The 13590-nt window shown below is 53.6% G+C and overlaps 2 protein-coding genes across 2 annotated transcripts; both read left to right on the plus strand.

Annotated features, from left to right (window-relative positions):
* Nucleotides 1–3641: 3641 nt before the first annotated feature.
* Nucleotides 3642–6906, plus strand: NECHADRAFT_99027 (uncharacterized protein; the record flags this gene model as incomplete). The annotated part of the gene is made up of 2 exons (XM_003053914.1): nucleotides 3642–3722; nucleotides 3776–6906. The coding sequence occupies 2 exons, from the start codon at nucleotides 3642–3644 to the stop codon at nucleotides 6596–6598; spliced, it is 2904 nt and encodes a 967-aa protein (XP_003053960.1). The 3' UTR covers nucleotides 6599–6906.
* A 767-nt stretch (nucleotides 6907–7673) lies between these two features.
* Nucleotides 7674–8433, plus strand: NECHADRAFT_102407 (uncharacterized protein). Its single transcript, XM_003053915.1, has one exon. The coding sequence runs from the start codon at nucleotides 7799–7801 to the stop codon at nucleotides 8210–8212; it is 414 nt and encodes a 137-aa protein (XP_003053961.1). The 5' UTR covers nucleotides 7674–7798; the 3' UTR covers nucleotides 8213–8433.
* Nucleotides 8434–13590: the final 5157 nt, after the last annotated feature.

Genomic DNA, 13590 nt, shown 5'->3' on the forward strand with positions numbered 1-13590 from the left:
ATTCTCATGCATTCAGGTACCATCTCACTCCTCGTGCCACAGAAGATGGTTCCTGACAGGTGTTACATCGCCTCCCGGGGCAGTGTCGCCAAGATGGATGTGCAACTCTAGCCTCTTGCCCTGCCGTCCCGGGAATCAGACCCTGAAAAGCAGCAGATTAAGTAATTTGGCACATGCAGGAACATAGTTCTGAGCAAACTCGTGGCCTTTTTCTGCAGGAACCCTATCTTGTATGTTCCTGAGTTTAGTGAGTTCGTATTGTAGAGATTGAATCACGTCGTGTTTGATGTTCCTGGACTTGAAACTGGAGCATGGGTTATACGGATTGGGAGTGAAGCCTGGAACAAGGGATCTTGGAAATACGATGTCGGGTGTTTTATCAACGTCGAGACTCTTTCTGTTGGGTGAGCGCTCCTGTTATCCACTTACAACATTGTTTTCGTATTTGGAGACAAGCTCATCTTTGCCACTGGTCGGTCGACTACTAACGGCACTCTATCTCTATGTCAATCGAAGCAAGAGTAAAGGTTCACAGACACAGATGGCAAGTTGAGCCGGTTTCTTTTCATGGAAACAACAAAGATCGATGGTTGTGAATGTTCCGCGTCATTGTGTAGGGTAGACCAACAATCCAATCCTTCAACCCACAGAATCCTCCCCTCACCAAAAAAACGCCGAGCAATCGTATTCACTTACAAGGCCCATCCAGGCCAGAGAAAGTCAGTCATCTGCATTGCCTCGCAGAATCTCGACCGCGAGCAGGGGTGTTTTTTTACTATATTTACGCGGAACAGGGTCCTTGCTGCTGCAACAATACGAGGGTAAAGGGCCACTGAGGCCAAAGAACGAGGGCGCACTTTGCAGCAAGGAATTTTGGGTGATCCACCGCGGGCTAGACGTCGATCGTATCCAGATCAAGAGAGGAGGATGCTGTAAGTTGATCAATTTGTTGCTTCGCAATGGATACCGTTTAATATATTGATGGTGCCTAATTCATGGATCTAGGGAGGAGAGCAAGGTCGAAGAGACTTAAGTTCTTGTTTGTGAAAATACCATAGTCGATTCTCGTGGTATCATGACATCCAGCGTACCGAGGCAAACAAGATTATACGCCGCTCTTATGAGGGTTTTCAATATTGGCCCTCTTTCTCGTGTCCGGTGATATTTCCTGCTTTCACCCATGAGCACACCGCCGCCGGAAGAAAAAACGTGATGCACGGACTGCCCCAGATAGATTAGCACGAGGTCTGGGCGGTACCACAACACGAACAGCACAACACCACCCATGCGTCAGGCATCACATCACCGCGCAGCTGTCCTGCAGGCTCTTGCAGGCGCTAGGCGCCCTTCTTCGTGGTTAGCCGAGCAACGCTCCCAGCCGCCTGCTTCTCTTGTGTATGTTTAGGTTTGGGGGCATGGCATGACTTCTGTTGTTATCGGTTCTTATTCCGCTGTGATCGACAGGAAAAAAGGTTGGATGGACGGACGGGAAGAAGTTTGGATGGCAGGAGATGAGTCTGCCACGTTGTGCTGCGCTGCACTTCATCCTTTGTACTCCATAATAACCTCAACCTCCTCATCCAACCTCCATCCTACCATCTACTCGAAAGGCCTATTCGACGGCCATTGGAAGCCAGCCACCTCAATTGTGGAAGCCATAAACATTGTAAGCTTAACCTGGGATGGCGTCCCCTCGCATCGCTGCCGCCGGCTTCACCTCAAGCACTGTACAGTAAACGACGGAACATAAACGAGCTGTCGCCATCATGAGGCTAAACCCCAGAGCCCCAAGCTCCAAGCAGCCACCACTCGTGTCTTTTCTAGAGGCAGACGCCTCTTGATCGATCTTTTTGGGGAAAGCGGTCCCGTTCTATTCGTGTACGCTCGCATTTTGGTGTGCAGACGTCAGTCAGATCAGGCCCAGGGAATGCGGGCTATTTTTGGGTGCGTCCTCAGCAGTGCCGGGCTTCTGGCCCCTCCCACTGAAGAGCGCTGTAGGGCCACTGCAAGGCCATAGCTGTGGATCGGCCGATTATGGCGTTGGGAGCTTGTTGCCGACCAATGGGGTGACGCGGTCCGCCGATGACAGCCACACTGATTCTGTGGTGCCCACCTCGTCAGTTCGTATTCTCGGCCGACCCAAACCCACAATGGATAGACGACGACCTTGATTTTACGTCTTTACGAGAAACTGCAGGATGCGGGTGTTGGATGGTGCCTTTTACTGCTGAAAGTTCAATCTAACGAATGTGATTGCAGAGAGACACATGATGGGGACGACGATCCAATTATTCAAAGGAGATGAGAGAATCAGCTTATCAGAGGGAGCTTGAAGAGCTATCAAACATTACCGAAACAGCTCTCATACCTGAGGTCAGATCTGGGTGGTTCCAGTTTAGCCCAGTTAGCCCAGTAATAGGCCGTCATCCACGTCAATAACCAGGGCAGCTTACAGTCAGTGGCTTTTCTGGGTCGACCAGAGTACACTAACTAGGGCTGGGCCAGATGCCGCCATCCCGCAATCACGCACCCATGATGCGGAGGACCCATCCTATCGCATCGCATCCGGGAAGACCGCTGCTCAGCTGGTGTCGTTGGGTCGACGGGCGTCATGGGCAATTCGGATTGGCCCAGCCTTGTTAGTCTACAGTACCGCAGACATGGAAGACAAGCTGTGCTGCAGAACAAGAGACCATCCGGGATATCGGGATCTTGCTTGCTTGGCTTGGGCCCTGCAATTTGGCTTCTGGACAAAGAAAGTCTCACCAGGGCGAGCGTCAGGAATTTTCGGGACTTTTCTATTTTCTGCTCTTCCTCATGCTTCCCCATCCCCATCCCATGTCCACTGTCTCATCCCATCATCGTCCTTCATCTTAAGACGGACCCCCCCCTGCTTCTCCCTCCTCTATCTCTTACAAACCCTCAATATCCCAGTCCTACGTTGCATCGGGTATTCTATTCCTATCTTCATCTTGAATCCGTTCCCGCTCCTCCCTCTTCCCGTTGCCTTTTTTGCCCCCCTCCTCCCCGAATCCAACCTCTCAAGACCAACCTCTCTGCATACAAACCTCCAAATCACGAGACAGCAACGCCTTGTCCCACCGCTTCTACTCACCCGCCCACATCTTGAGACACGACCGCTTCCGTCTCTTCTCGACAATTGATTCTTTTTTGCTTGTCGCTGCTTCCGTCGTTTTCTCTAGAAACTCAATTCTTGAACAGTTTCTCTCGTATTCTAGAGCAGGAAAAGAAGGCGGGGCATGAGTGTAGAAAGCTCATAGCAACAGCAACAACAACAAACACCAACGTCTACGCCCACGTCCACCATCGCCAGAATTGATTCTCTCGCCGAACCCGGCACCCGAGCGATTCTCTTTCGGCGCTTTCAGCTAGCTCTTTGACTGCAAACACCCGCAGCAGTTCATTCTTACGAAAGACCGCTAGCTGCTACTCACTCAATTGTTGCGCTTATCTGCAACAAACCCCCACCTTACGCCATCTTATCCGACAAGAGCTGCTCTCTACCCATTTATTTGCGCTCACATTTCTCCCGAATTCTCCTCACAGATCTCGCATGTTTTAAGGCATTTTTTCGTGTCGCCAGCTTCGGGTCGACTCGCTAGACTTACAACACCTTCATCATGCAAGAGATTATCCAGCCTCAGGCGCGAGGGCGCTCCAACAGCTTACAGCGCATGCTGGACCTGGAGAAGAAGCTCAATGTAGGTCCCAGAACCACCGAGGAAGCATCATGTAAGACTGACCGCAATTGCAGTTCCAACGAACCCACCAAGGCTCCGTGCCACCATCTCCCACCGTTACGGATAGCTCTGTTCCTCCAAGCCCCGGCTTCGCTCCTCGCCGCTTTGAATTGGTGCCAAAGGACAAGAAAGTCCCCCCTCCAGTCCGAAACTACAATGCCATGCCTTCGCCACTCTTCTCCTCTCACACAGCTCCCGCACGAGCTGAATCGCCCAATGTGATACAGCGAAAACCAGTTGGACAGGGCGCATCTTCGAGGGAAGGGTCCACAACCGACCTCACAGCAGACAAGCACACACAAAAGACGGTGGCTTTCATGTTTCCCCCAGACGTTGAGGAGCAGCGCTCTGTCTGTCAGTCTCCCACATGGGAGGCCTATGACCGACGAAAGAAGGAGAAGAAGGAAGAGAAAAAGAAAGAGAGTGAGAAGAAGAAGGAGGATGACAAGAAAAAGGAACAAGAAAAGGAGCAGGCCATGAACGAGGCCCTTGAGGAGGCCTGGAAGAATGCCCCTAAGCCTCGTGGTAGAAAGCTGACCAAGCATCCTCCTCCGCCCTCTCCCGCCGTCTTTGCGGCTCAAGGTCGAAGCATGACCGAACCAGCGCGACCGCCCGTGACGCAGAAGCGGCGATCTCGATCCTCCAGCTTGTTGGGCTTCTCCATCGGGAGGAACAACGACGAGCCTGAACAGCCCCGGAGCCATCGCCGCTCCAACTCGCTCACATCCCTCTTCCGCAGCTCATTCGAAATCCGACGAGCTTCATTCGACGAGACCAGCTCCACCGGCTTCCTCGGAGGCGTCAAGCTGGAGAAGAAGAAGGAGGATTTCCATCAAAAGGTCCTCGAGGACCAGGCAAAGGGAAACAGCAAGGTGCATCCCGCTCTGCGAAAATCGTTCCTTGGCCACGGCTCATTCACACCTCTCAAGACCAACCCCCAGCAGACCAAAGAGGCAGACGCCCAGCGCAGGGCGTACCCGCCCATCTCGATCAACACGGCCGCCGCCGCGAGAGGTCACTCGATGAAGCCCGCCAAGTCGCCTCAGCGAAGAGGCTCCGTCAACATTTACCTATGGAGTGCGCGCGCTAAGCGAAACTCTGCCGCATCCGAGTGTGCTGTGGCTGATGATACAGAAGATGAAGAGGAGCAGAACCGGGTGCACACGCCCGACAGCGAGGTCTTGTATAACAAGGCTCAGGGCCTTACAAGGAGGGGATGCGTTCACATCAAGAACGGCTCACACACCACGTCTGACCAGAAGTCAGTAAAGAGCCATGATAATCTCAAGGCTCGTGCTCAGAGTGAGAGCAGTCAGGCTAGACCGGTGAGCGCCGAGAGCAGCCAGAGCCAGAAGATGAAGGAGATTCCACCCCTGAGGATCAAGACCCCCAAGATCACCGATAAACCAGCTCCGGAGGAGAAGACGACCGTCTCAAAGCCGCCGATTGTGCCCCTGGCAATTCCTCGTCCTCGACGGGAATCCACCGCTTCCACCTCGACAGCACCTGAGCCCCCGCGAAAGAGCTCCAAGAGGAATTCTCTGATCTTCCTGACCCGACTGCAATCACACTCGCCACAAGATGACCCCTCGAGCTCCAAGAGCAGCTTTGGCTCGCCCAAGGACAAGAAGTCTATGGACTCGAGCAGGTCCTCCAAGTCATCCAAGCACAACCCGCCTAGCATTCGGTATGAGCACACTTCAGCCGGCGAGCGCCCCAAGCCCATCACTGCTGAATCTTCACCGGCTGTGACCACGAAATGGACCCTTAGAGAGGCTGCCAAGAGTGCTTTCAGCCGTGGCCACTCTTCGCATGGATCCGCCTCTCGTCCTTCGACGGCAAACGTCTCGCCTGAGCCTTCAAATGACTCTCCCAAGACTGACTCGTCAACACCCATCATGTCACATAGCCAGCCTTATAGGGGGCTAAATATTAGTGGTGGCGTTCCTCTGGATGCTACTCACAGTTCCCGACATGCGAATAAGCATCTTTCCCCGGCAATGTCTTCTCCAACTTGTCGGCCTACGACGAGCTCTTCAGACTCATCCTACTCAGACGCCATTCAATCCGTATCACCCCTCAGCACACCGCACACTACTCCTCCTCAGTCTGAGATGGGCCATTCCCCCAGGTTGGCGACTATCAAGCCCGTGCTGCCACCACCAGCAAACCACGGGTACGAACAGGTCAGCCCATACTGGTCATACACCAACTCGCCGCAACTCCTCCCCACCGACCGCTTCGAGCCTTCTGATCTCAGCAGCTCAGATGCAGAGGCCGATCCTATCCAGGAGGCCGCAAACAGGGTGATGGAAGCATTCTCAAATGCTAACCTTCGAAGCCCAGCCTTCCAGCGCAAGAGGTCGGACCTCAACTCTTCAGCCGAGACCAGCTTTGCATCATCACCGACGCAGCTGCATCCCCCACTTAAGCACAAGGACAGGAGCAAGGCTCGAATCCGATCTCCTGTCAACCCTCAATCACCGCGTTTCGATCGCGTAGGCAGTCCGCTGCGAGGTCATAGGCCGACCCTCTCGGACCCCGAGGCATCGATCAAGACGCTCCGTCACAGGACCAACCTGGAGCACCAGCAGCCAGGTGAGCCCGTGGCCAAGATGTTTGTCGAGTGTTGCGAGTGCAAGTACTACCACGACATGCCGAGCAAGCTCTACGAGGCCATGTCCAACCCAGACGCTGTGCTCTCGTCGACGGACCAGCTCGGTTTCGCGGGTAGCCTTTCCATGACGGTGCGGTGCCCGTGGTGCAAGCACGAGATGAGCACCAAGTGCTGCGCAGGATTCGCAGCCATGGTGTATATCAAGGAGAGATTCCACTGATCATCGTCAACTTGACGAGTTCAATCCTTTCTTTATTTCTGCATTTCCTTCAAATAGACAACAGCACGACGCTACTATTTTCTTGAAACCCTCTATTGGCGCTCAGGAAGAAAAGGAGGAGAAGAATGTCTGGGAGAAACGACAATCCCTTGACTATCCGGTTTTTCTTTTTTGCATCAGTGGGATATAATTGCACACTGCTTGGCTAAACGCAGCCTATCTGAACAATACCTAGGTATACTTTTTTTGTTTGGAGGAAGAGATTGAAGGGATTCATGTATTTAACCTGATGACCTAATATGATGACCTAACGACATGATGAATTAAATCACAAATGATCTCAAGAACTCCGTTTTCACCGTATTTATCTTGTCAAGTAACTGTTACGTGTATTTTCAAGGACCCATAGACTTGCTGGTCCCTGCTCCAAGGGTCCCATGATGGGGTCTCCATGGTCTCGGGGAGTTTGAGAAGACGGAGGTTGACGTCACCCTCCGACTTTCCTCTTCAGGTTTAACTCGCCAACCCCTCACGGTCGTATCAAAAAGTTTAGCATTTACCCTAGACATCTTGGCATTTCTCCATCGTCATGGGCGCCGTCGATGAGCCAAGGAGCCAACAGTTTTCAATCACCTTCCGTTATCGGTGTAGCTAGATCTAGAGATATGGGGCAATCTATGAATCTAAAATGAGTTGTTGTTGGTGAATGAGGATGGGATAATGAAAACGTGGTGGTGTGTGAACAAAGATCAAGTTGTGGGGTCAGAGTTGGTTGAGGTCAAGGATAGGAATGTCCCCCAATGAGGGGAGAATTGGCTGACGAGAAGAAGAATTTGGATAATCAAGACATGATTGACCTTGAACAAGAATCCTGTTGCCCTGTAATTATCATCTATTGGGTGATTGATTTCCTTGTGACAATACGTCTTGGTTGACGTTGCGCAGCGCTGACGTCAGGCAAAAACAGGGATTTGGAGATGGGTCAATTGCCAGGTTTTTGGGAAGCAAGCAACGTCTGTGGGAAAGGATCGGAAGACAATGATATCAAGACATACGTCAGGCTTTGGAAGAGATAAGATTTCTTGCCATCGTTTCCTCTGCTTTACAATTTTGAAGTTTAGAGCATCTTGCAATAGCATCACCACGACACCCCAAGTAAAACTCGTCTTTTCAACTTACCACCAACTCAATACAAACACAATGGGTGAACCGAAAAAGGGAACAATCCTCGCCCGCAACAAGGAGGGCACCCTCGAAGCCTCAGCCCTCCTCTGGCGCGCCCTAACCTCTGACAAGCCCGAGACGTTTCGCAAGTACGTCACAAAGGACGCGGTGCTCGCAGAGCCCGACAGGAGGGTCTACTCTCCCAAGACGGAGCCCACTCTCGACGAGTACATCGAGGACGACTACGAGCCGTGGACCGCGTACAAGATCCACGGGGAGCCAGAGTTTGTCGAGATCGACATGATGGCCTCGGCTCTTACATATCGCGTCACCGCCTGGAAGCTCAAGGGAGGAGAGATGGTCGCTACTGAGGGGTGGTGCTCGAGTGTGTTTAGGCAAGGTCCTGGGGGAGATTGGAGGTGCTGCTGTCACCATATGGCCAAGATTTGAAGCGAGTCGTTGATCATGTTGGATTCAACAAGTGTAGAAAGTGTAATCTTGCAAAGGGAAAGGATGTGAAAGACGGTCACTCTTGGCCGCAAGGGCCTTGACATGGGGTCTTGTTGGTTGTGGGTTGCAGTGGGTTGGGGGTTCTGAGGAGGCGAATATTGGGCGTTTTCTTTCTTGTACTGTACTCCATGTAATGAATTCATGTGCGATGATGTTATCTCACCTATTAAATGAAACAACCAGCTTCCGTATTCAATCTTGTACATATTCATCGTTGTGTAGGATCTTCCCACCTGAGCATGTCAGCAGACGTCCATCTATGGGTTGCAATGCTCCGAGTCTCGATCTTCTGGGCGAGCATTGCCAAGATGTCGACCTTATTTTTTAGTGGATATCTATGCAGTTTCAATTGTTAATATTAACACCTTCAGCTGTCCTCGTGACTTTGCTTCTTCAACGTAACCATCCTTGTCAACAATTGTGTATCACTGGATCCTTACCCCAGAACAACAATACCTCTCGGGCTTACATGTCCGCTGTTATGTAAGAAGCCCCCCTTGTTCCGCGTAAACTCCATGCCCCCGGACGCGCCCCCCGGTGATGCGAACTCCCTCGGTTGGAGAGAGAGAGGAGAAGGAAAAAACGAATTGATGCGATTGAATGCAGTTCATCTCGTTTCCCCGCTCGTAAAATGCCAAGACTATAATGTCGGCCGTCGTCCAAAACGAGGGGGAGGGGCCCTTTCTTTCGCGTGGAAGCCATAGCAGGGATTATCAAAGTGGCGAAAAAAAGAGGCTGTTTTTCTTGATATGGTCTCGTGCGTGTTATCTTGCGCAATAGTTATCGAGGAGTCGTTATTGGCGAGAGATGAACAGTTGAGGCTAATATTAGCTTAATACCAAGCCCGTCGGCTATACACAATCTGTCTCATCCAGTGGGAAGAGGCATTATTAACGAACAGCGCCAAAAGAAACAAGCAGCTTTTGATGGACCTGGACCGAAACTCAATTGACCACTCATCAGCCTCTGTCCTGCAGCTTGACCATTCTGGATGGACAGGCAAGGATTCCTGCGCGGGGGGGCCATTTCAACAAAAGGCTGGGCCTCTGCCTTTCCATCCCCTCCTCCTTGTTTTCTCTTGGCACTCGCTGGGCGTTTTTATTTTTTATTTTTTTGCCATTCGCCTGCACAACATCCCTTCACATATCGTCAAGCCTTCTTGAGGGGGAACGAGCGTTTCCTGGGCGTGTGCCACCAATGTCTTGTCCTTCTCTTGGCTCTGCTGCTACTGCTGCTGCCTTCAATGCTTGGCTCCCCCCCCCTGCGTTTTTTGCCTTCCGTCCCTTCTATCCGGGCAAGCCAACTTTCTGGGCATTCTCACGATCCGAGGTTATCATGATTCAGACTCGGGACGGGCATTGGCTAACTAAAGCGTCGACACGTCTACCAAGCGTCAAAGACGGTGGTTGCTGCATCCTCGACTATCGAGAATGCTGCAGAGAACGTCGTCGGCCTCAATGACAAACGTGCCAATTGGCCCGGCCATGAAAAAAGGCGTCCTTGGCAACGTCCCTTTTCGTCCGCACTCGGTGATAGAATCGGTGCTGATGGCCCATCCCCGGCGAGCGCCGACTGACCGGTTCTCTGTCTGTCCCCAGCAATGCCGGTCATTGTGCCACCACCGCTGTCAATGTCTCTTGTTCCTCCATCAAGCTCAAGCCAAGGCCTTGTCAAATGCTTCTTCAACCCCCGACAAGACAAGCCCATGTGCTCTTGGCGGGAACGAGGCAGATAATGTGAACTGCCGGTCTGCGGGTGCACCTGCGTGGTGACATCGCCTTTCCCGGGATTGCTTCTCTTTGTCGTCCTCGTCTGTCTGTCTCTTCCTCTTCCCTGACTCCAGCCAACAAGTTTCTTTCCCCCAGACCCCTCCCCAACAGATCCTGGTCGCTTCTCCTCTGCCTCTGACATCTCCGCTCCGAGGGTGTCAGCGGAGGGCACGTGCCCCGCTTCGTTCTCGGTCTTGTTACGAAGTGTTGCGAGTGGCTCCGCCGCCCCTCCGCTAGGTATCCTCTATCCCTGCAGCGCTGTCCTCGCGATCCCCACCCACGCCGCGCGACGTGGGGCCGCTGGGCGTTCCGCCCTCGACGCAGCCTCCGACGGGGGTGGACATTTCCGCCGCGTTGTGTGTCCTGCGCTGATCGAGTCCCCCTCGACAGAGATTGTCACCCAAGGGCCATGGGTGGTGATGGTGGTTGAATCCGACATATCATGACACGTGTTGAAAAGCTTGTCGAAGACCCCCGAGGCCTTGCAAGTGCTTGGCTTCTCAAAATGGTCTCGGTGGACGATCGTGGGGGAGGTTGGACCTTCGAGAGGTCTGGTTGGGCCTTGATCCAAGGTATCTCGACCAGAGAGGATCACCTTGCAGCAGCAGTCTATCGAGGATTCTGCCTTACGTTCCAGATACACTCATACGCGCAAAAAGCATGCACGCCGTCTGCCTGCCGTGGCACTGTCGAGGGAAATGAGATGCTGCACACGACTTGATCGAGACCAACCGAGAAGACCCGACACAATGGCAGAGACGCCGAGTTTCCGTGCAGTCACCGTTGTCCAACGGCATCTGCAACCCCGCAATGATTTCATTCATCGAGGCAGATGCATCTGTGCGGCTGAAGACTGAGGTTCTCTAGCTGTCGAGGCCTAGACCACGTAGCCTGAGGGCTTGGCTGCATTGAAAGAAGAGGGCCTGATGCTGGATGAGATGGTTCACCCCAGGATTCTGCTCAATGCAGAAGGGACGAAGGCTTGGAGAAACCTGGCAGTGGCGTCCCTCTGCTTGAAGTCTCAACGAAGCGAAGTAAAGCTGACTGCAAGCCGAATAACCTCGAAGCGAGCGAAACAGGCGCTGGCATTCGGTCAACTTCCAGCTTGGTCATCACCTTTCAATGCCACCCGAACATGGCCGGCATATTTTGAGGCCCGAACTTGACCTGCGGTTGGATGTGAGTCAATCTCACGATCCTATCCCAAGATATGCCCCCCGGATTGCTCTGAATGGCTCGCATCTAGCCAGCTGCTTAGCTGTGTTGACAAACATGCGACAATTGGCAACTAGAGCCGCAACTGTCACAACGGTGGCTGGCCTAAGATTGCCCAAGAGGTCTGGTCTGGGTCCAGGAATAGATTGGTGGGCAGATACTCCTTGCCGTCTCATCTCCGAGCCCTGAGGACTATCAGAACGGCGGCGCTCTCACCTCCCCGATCCGATTCCAACTTCCGCGCTGGTCCCAGCCCGTGTTCAGTCCAAGGGTTTGCGCGATTCAAGCTCAAGGACCTCCGTCTGCCCCCTCCGCCCCCGGTTTCCCCAGCTTCCCCCAGTTTCCTCACGTTTTCCGCCGTTCCCGCGCGGAAACCATTCGAAACCTCGTGGTCGGTGCCGAACTGCCGTCCGTGGCTGCCCGGAGGATCCTTTCAAACGCCTCCGTGATGGATGGGAACCGTCTTTGATACCATCACCCGGCAACGACGGCAAGCAATCGCAAGCCACCGAATAGATTGGACTGGGATGCTGAGCAAGTTGAAACCTCACCTTGGGACCTGCAGCGCAGATTTTCTTCTTTGTCCCCCTCTGAATGGAGTCAGGGTGTGCCGATGCCCCATCGTGGTGAGTGCCATTGCTGCCACACACCCCACCCGCTGCATTCCGCCGTGTACACAACGGCAGCCGTAAGTGATTGTGTATGTTATCGTTACGCCGACATACCCGGGCTATCCCCCGCAGCAAGAGTCCTATCTCCGCCACGGAGAGCCTCGACTGGACTCTACGTCCTCTGTGCCGTGGGACCTCCGTGGGGAGGAGCCCGCTGTGTCCGCCCCGAAGGCCGCATCCCGGAGAGCGGAGCGGGCGAGCTGGCCAATTGCGGGCAACTAGTGACCCAACGCTGGCCTGTGAGAGCCTCGTTATGTACCAAGCATGTATTGCGCAGTAGAGGACCACCCAACAGCCTGTGAGAGTACAGTATAGGGCGTGCTAATCATGTACAAGCAAGCACCAGTAAGCGCCTCGTGTGTGAGAGACGTGAAAGTGCCGTCGTGAGTGGGGACCAAATCCTCCATCCTGCGTGCGGCAACGCAGCGGCAGAGGCACACGGCGCGTCTCATTTTTTCGACCGTTTAGGCGTCAGCGTCAGCGTCTGGCGTCTCTTTTCTCAATGGGCGGCAGGGATCTTGGACCTCGTCTCCAGTTGCACGTTTGCAGTTTCTGCTTCTGGATCCAACAGGCGAGACAATGTCGCGTCTCGGTGGGAAGCTAGCGGATGCGCACGAGTCACAGATGGCGACGGCCAAGAGAGACGCATCCCATTGCAATGCAACCGTATTGAGAAACCTTGCCTTTGCGTGATCGCCGCCTGAGACGCCCCGACGGACCTTGGAGACCTGAACAACAAGCCTCGGACGCGGCCAAGGGCGACGGCGTTGATAGCGCTCTGCGCGAGATGGGTACCATTGCGACCAAGGGTGGGCCGCCCACGACAAGATGTCGGCGATTTTAAGCTTATTGTCACGTTGGATGAGATCCAGGGGAATCTTGGTGGAGGTCTGCTTACGTATCAAGTATCTCGCATGAGGGGCCGTCTTCTAGAACGAGTCCCGGAAGGTCACGTGAGAGATAGCATACTGACAGAACACCACGAGGCTTGGCGAGACTGTGTGGACAAACACTGCAAACTTCTGCATCTCGGCGGCTTGGCAGTTAGTGCGGTAGCATATCAATACTCTATCACCGGAAACACACCCCTGCACACTTGCAGCCGCTAACGAAGAGGTACTTTGCCTAGCTAAGGCGTCCTAGGACTCTGGGCAAAGATAAGAATTGATTGCTAACAACCTCAGGTCTCGTCGAGTGTGGCAGTGCCTGCACCTCATACTTGGCAAGGATTGCACAGGATCGCAGCAAGGCAAGGTACTCGATGGATGGCATGGGAAGCCGCTGTCGTGCGTTGCAGCGCGAACGAGGCCCAGGAAACGAGCGAACCGATGTGCCATCCAACCACCCACGAGATCTCATCGGGATCCCGAGATCTCCACGGCAGAGGTCACGAGACGAGACCTGACGCCCGACCGACTCGGGCGCCCCTGTGATGACCAGTGACAGCCGACATACGGTCTCAGCGAAAAAGTGGATGCTCCGTGCCGTCCTGCGACTCGGTGCTCCGTCCTATCCGGCCGGTCGACACCGGGAGGGGTGAGAGAGAGCCTCCTTGACGAAGAAGCGGCTCTGTTCCCGGTCCCGTTGCAACATCACAATGAGAAATTGGCCCTAAAGACTTGGTCGCAGATATTGGGTCCAGAACCTCTTGGAGATTGGCTCA

The sequence above is a fragment of the Fusarium vanettenii genome, assembly GCF_000151355.1.
Source record: "Fusarium vanettenii 77-13-4 chromosome 1 genomic scaffold NECHAsca_1_chr1_3_0, whole genome shotgun sequence".
NCBI lineage: Eukaryota > Fungi > Ascomycota > Sordariomycetes > Hypocreales > Nectriaceae > Fusarium > Fusarium vanettenii.

Excerpts from the sequence above, each read along its gene's own strand:
- NECHADRAFT_102407 (XM_003053915.1), top strand. The coding sequence starts at position 7,799 with ATGGGTGAACCGAAAAAGGGAACAATCCTCGCCCGCAACAAGGAGGGC.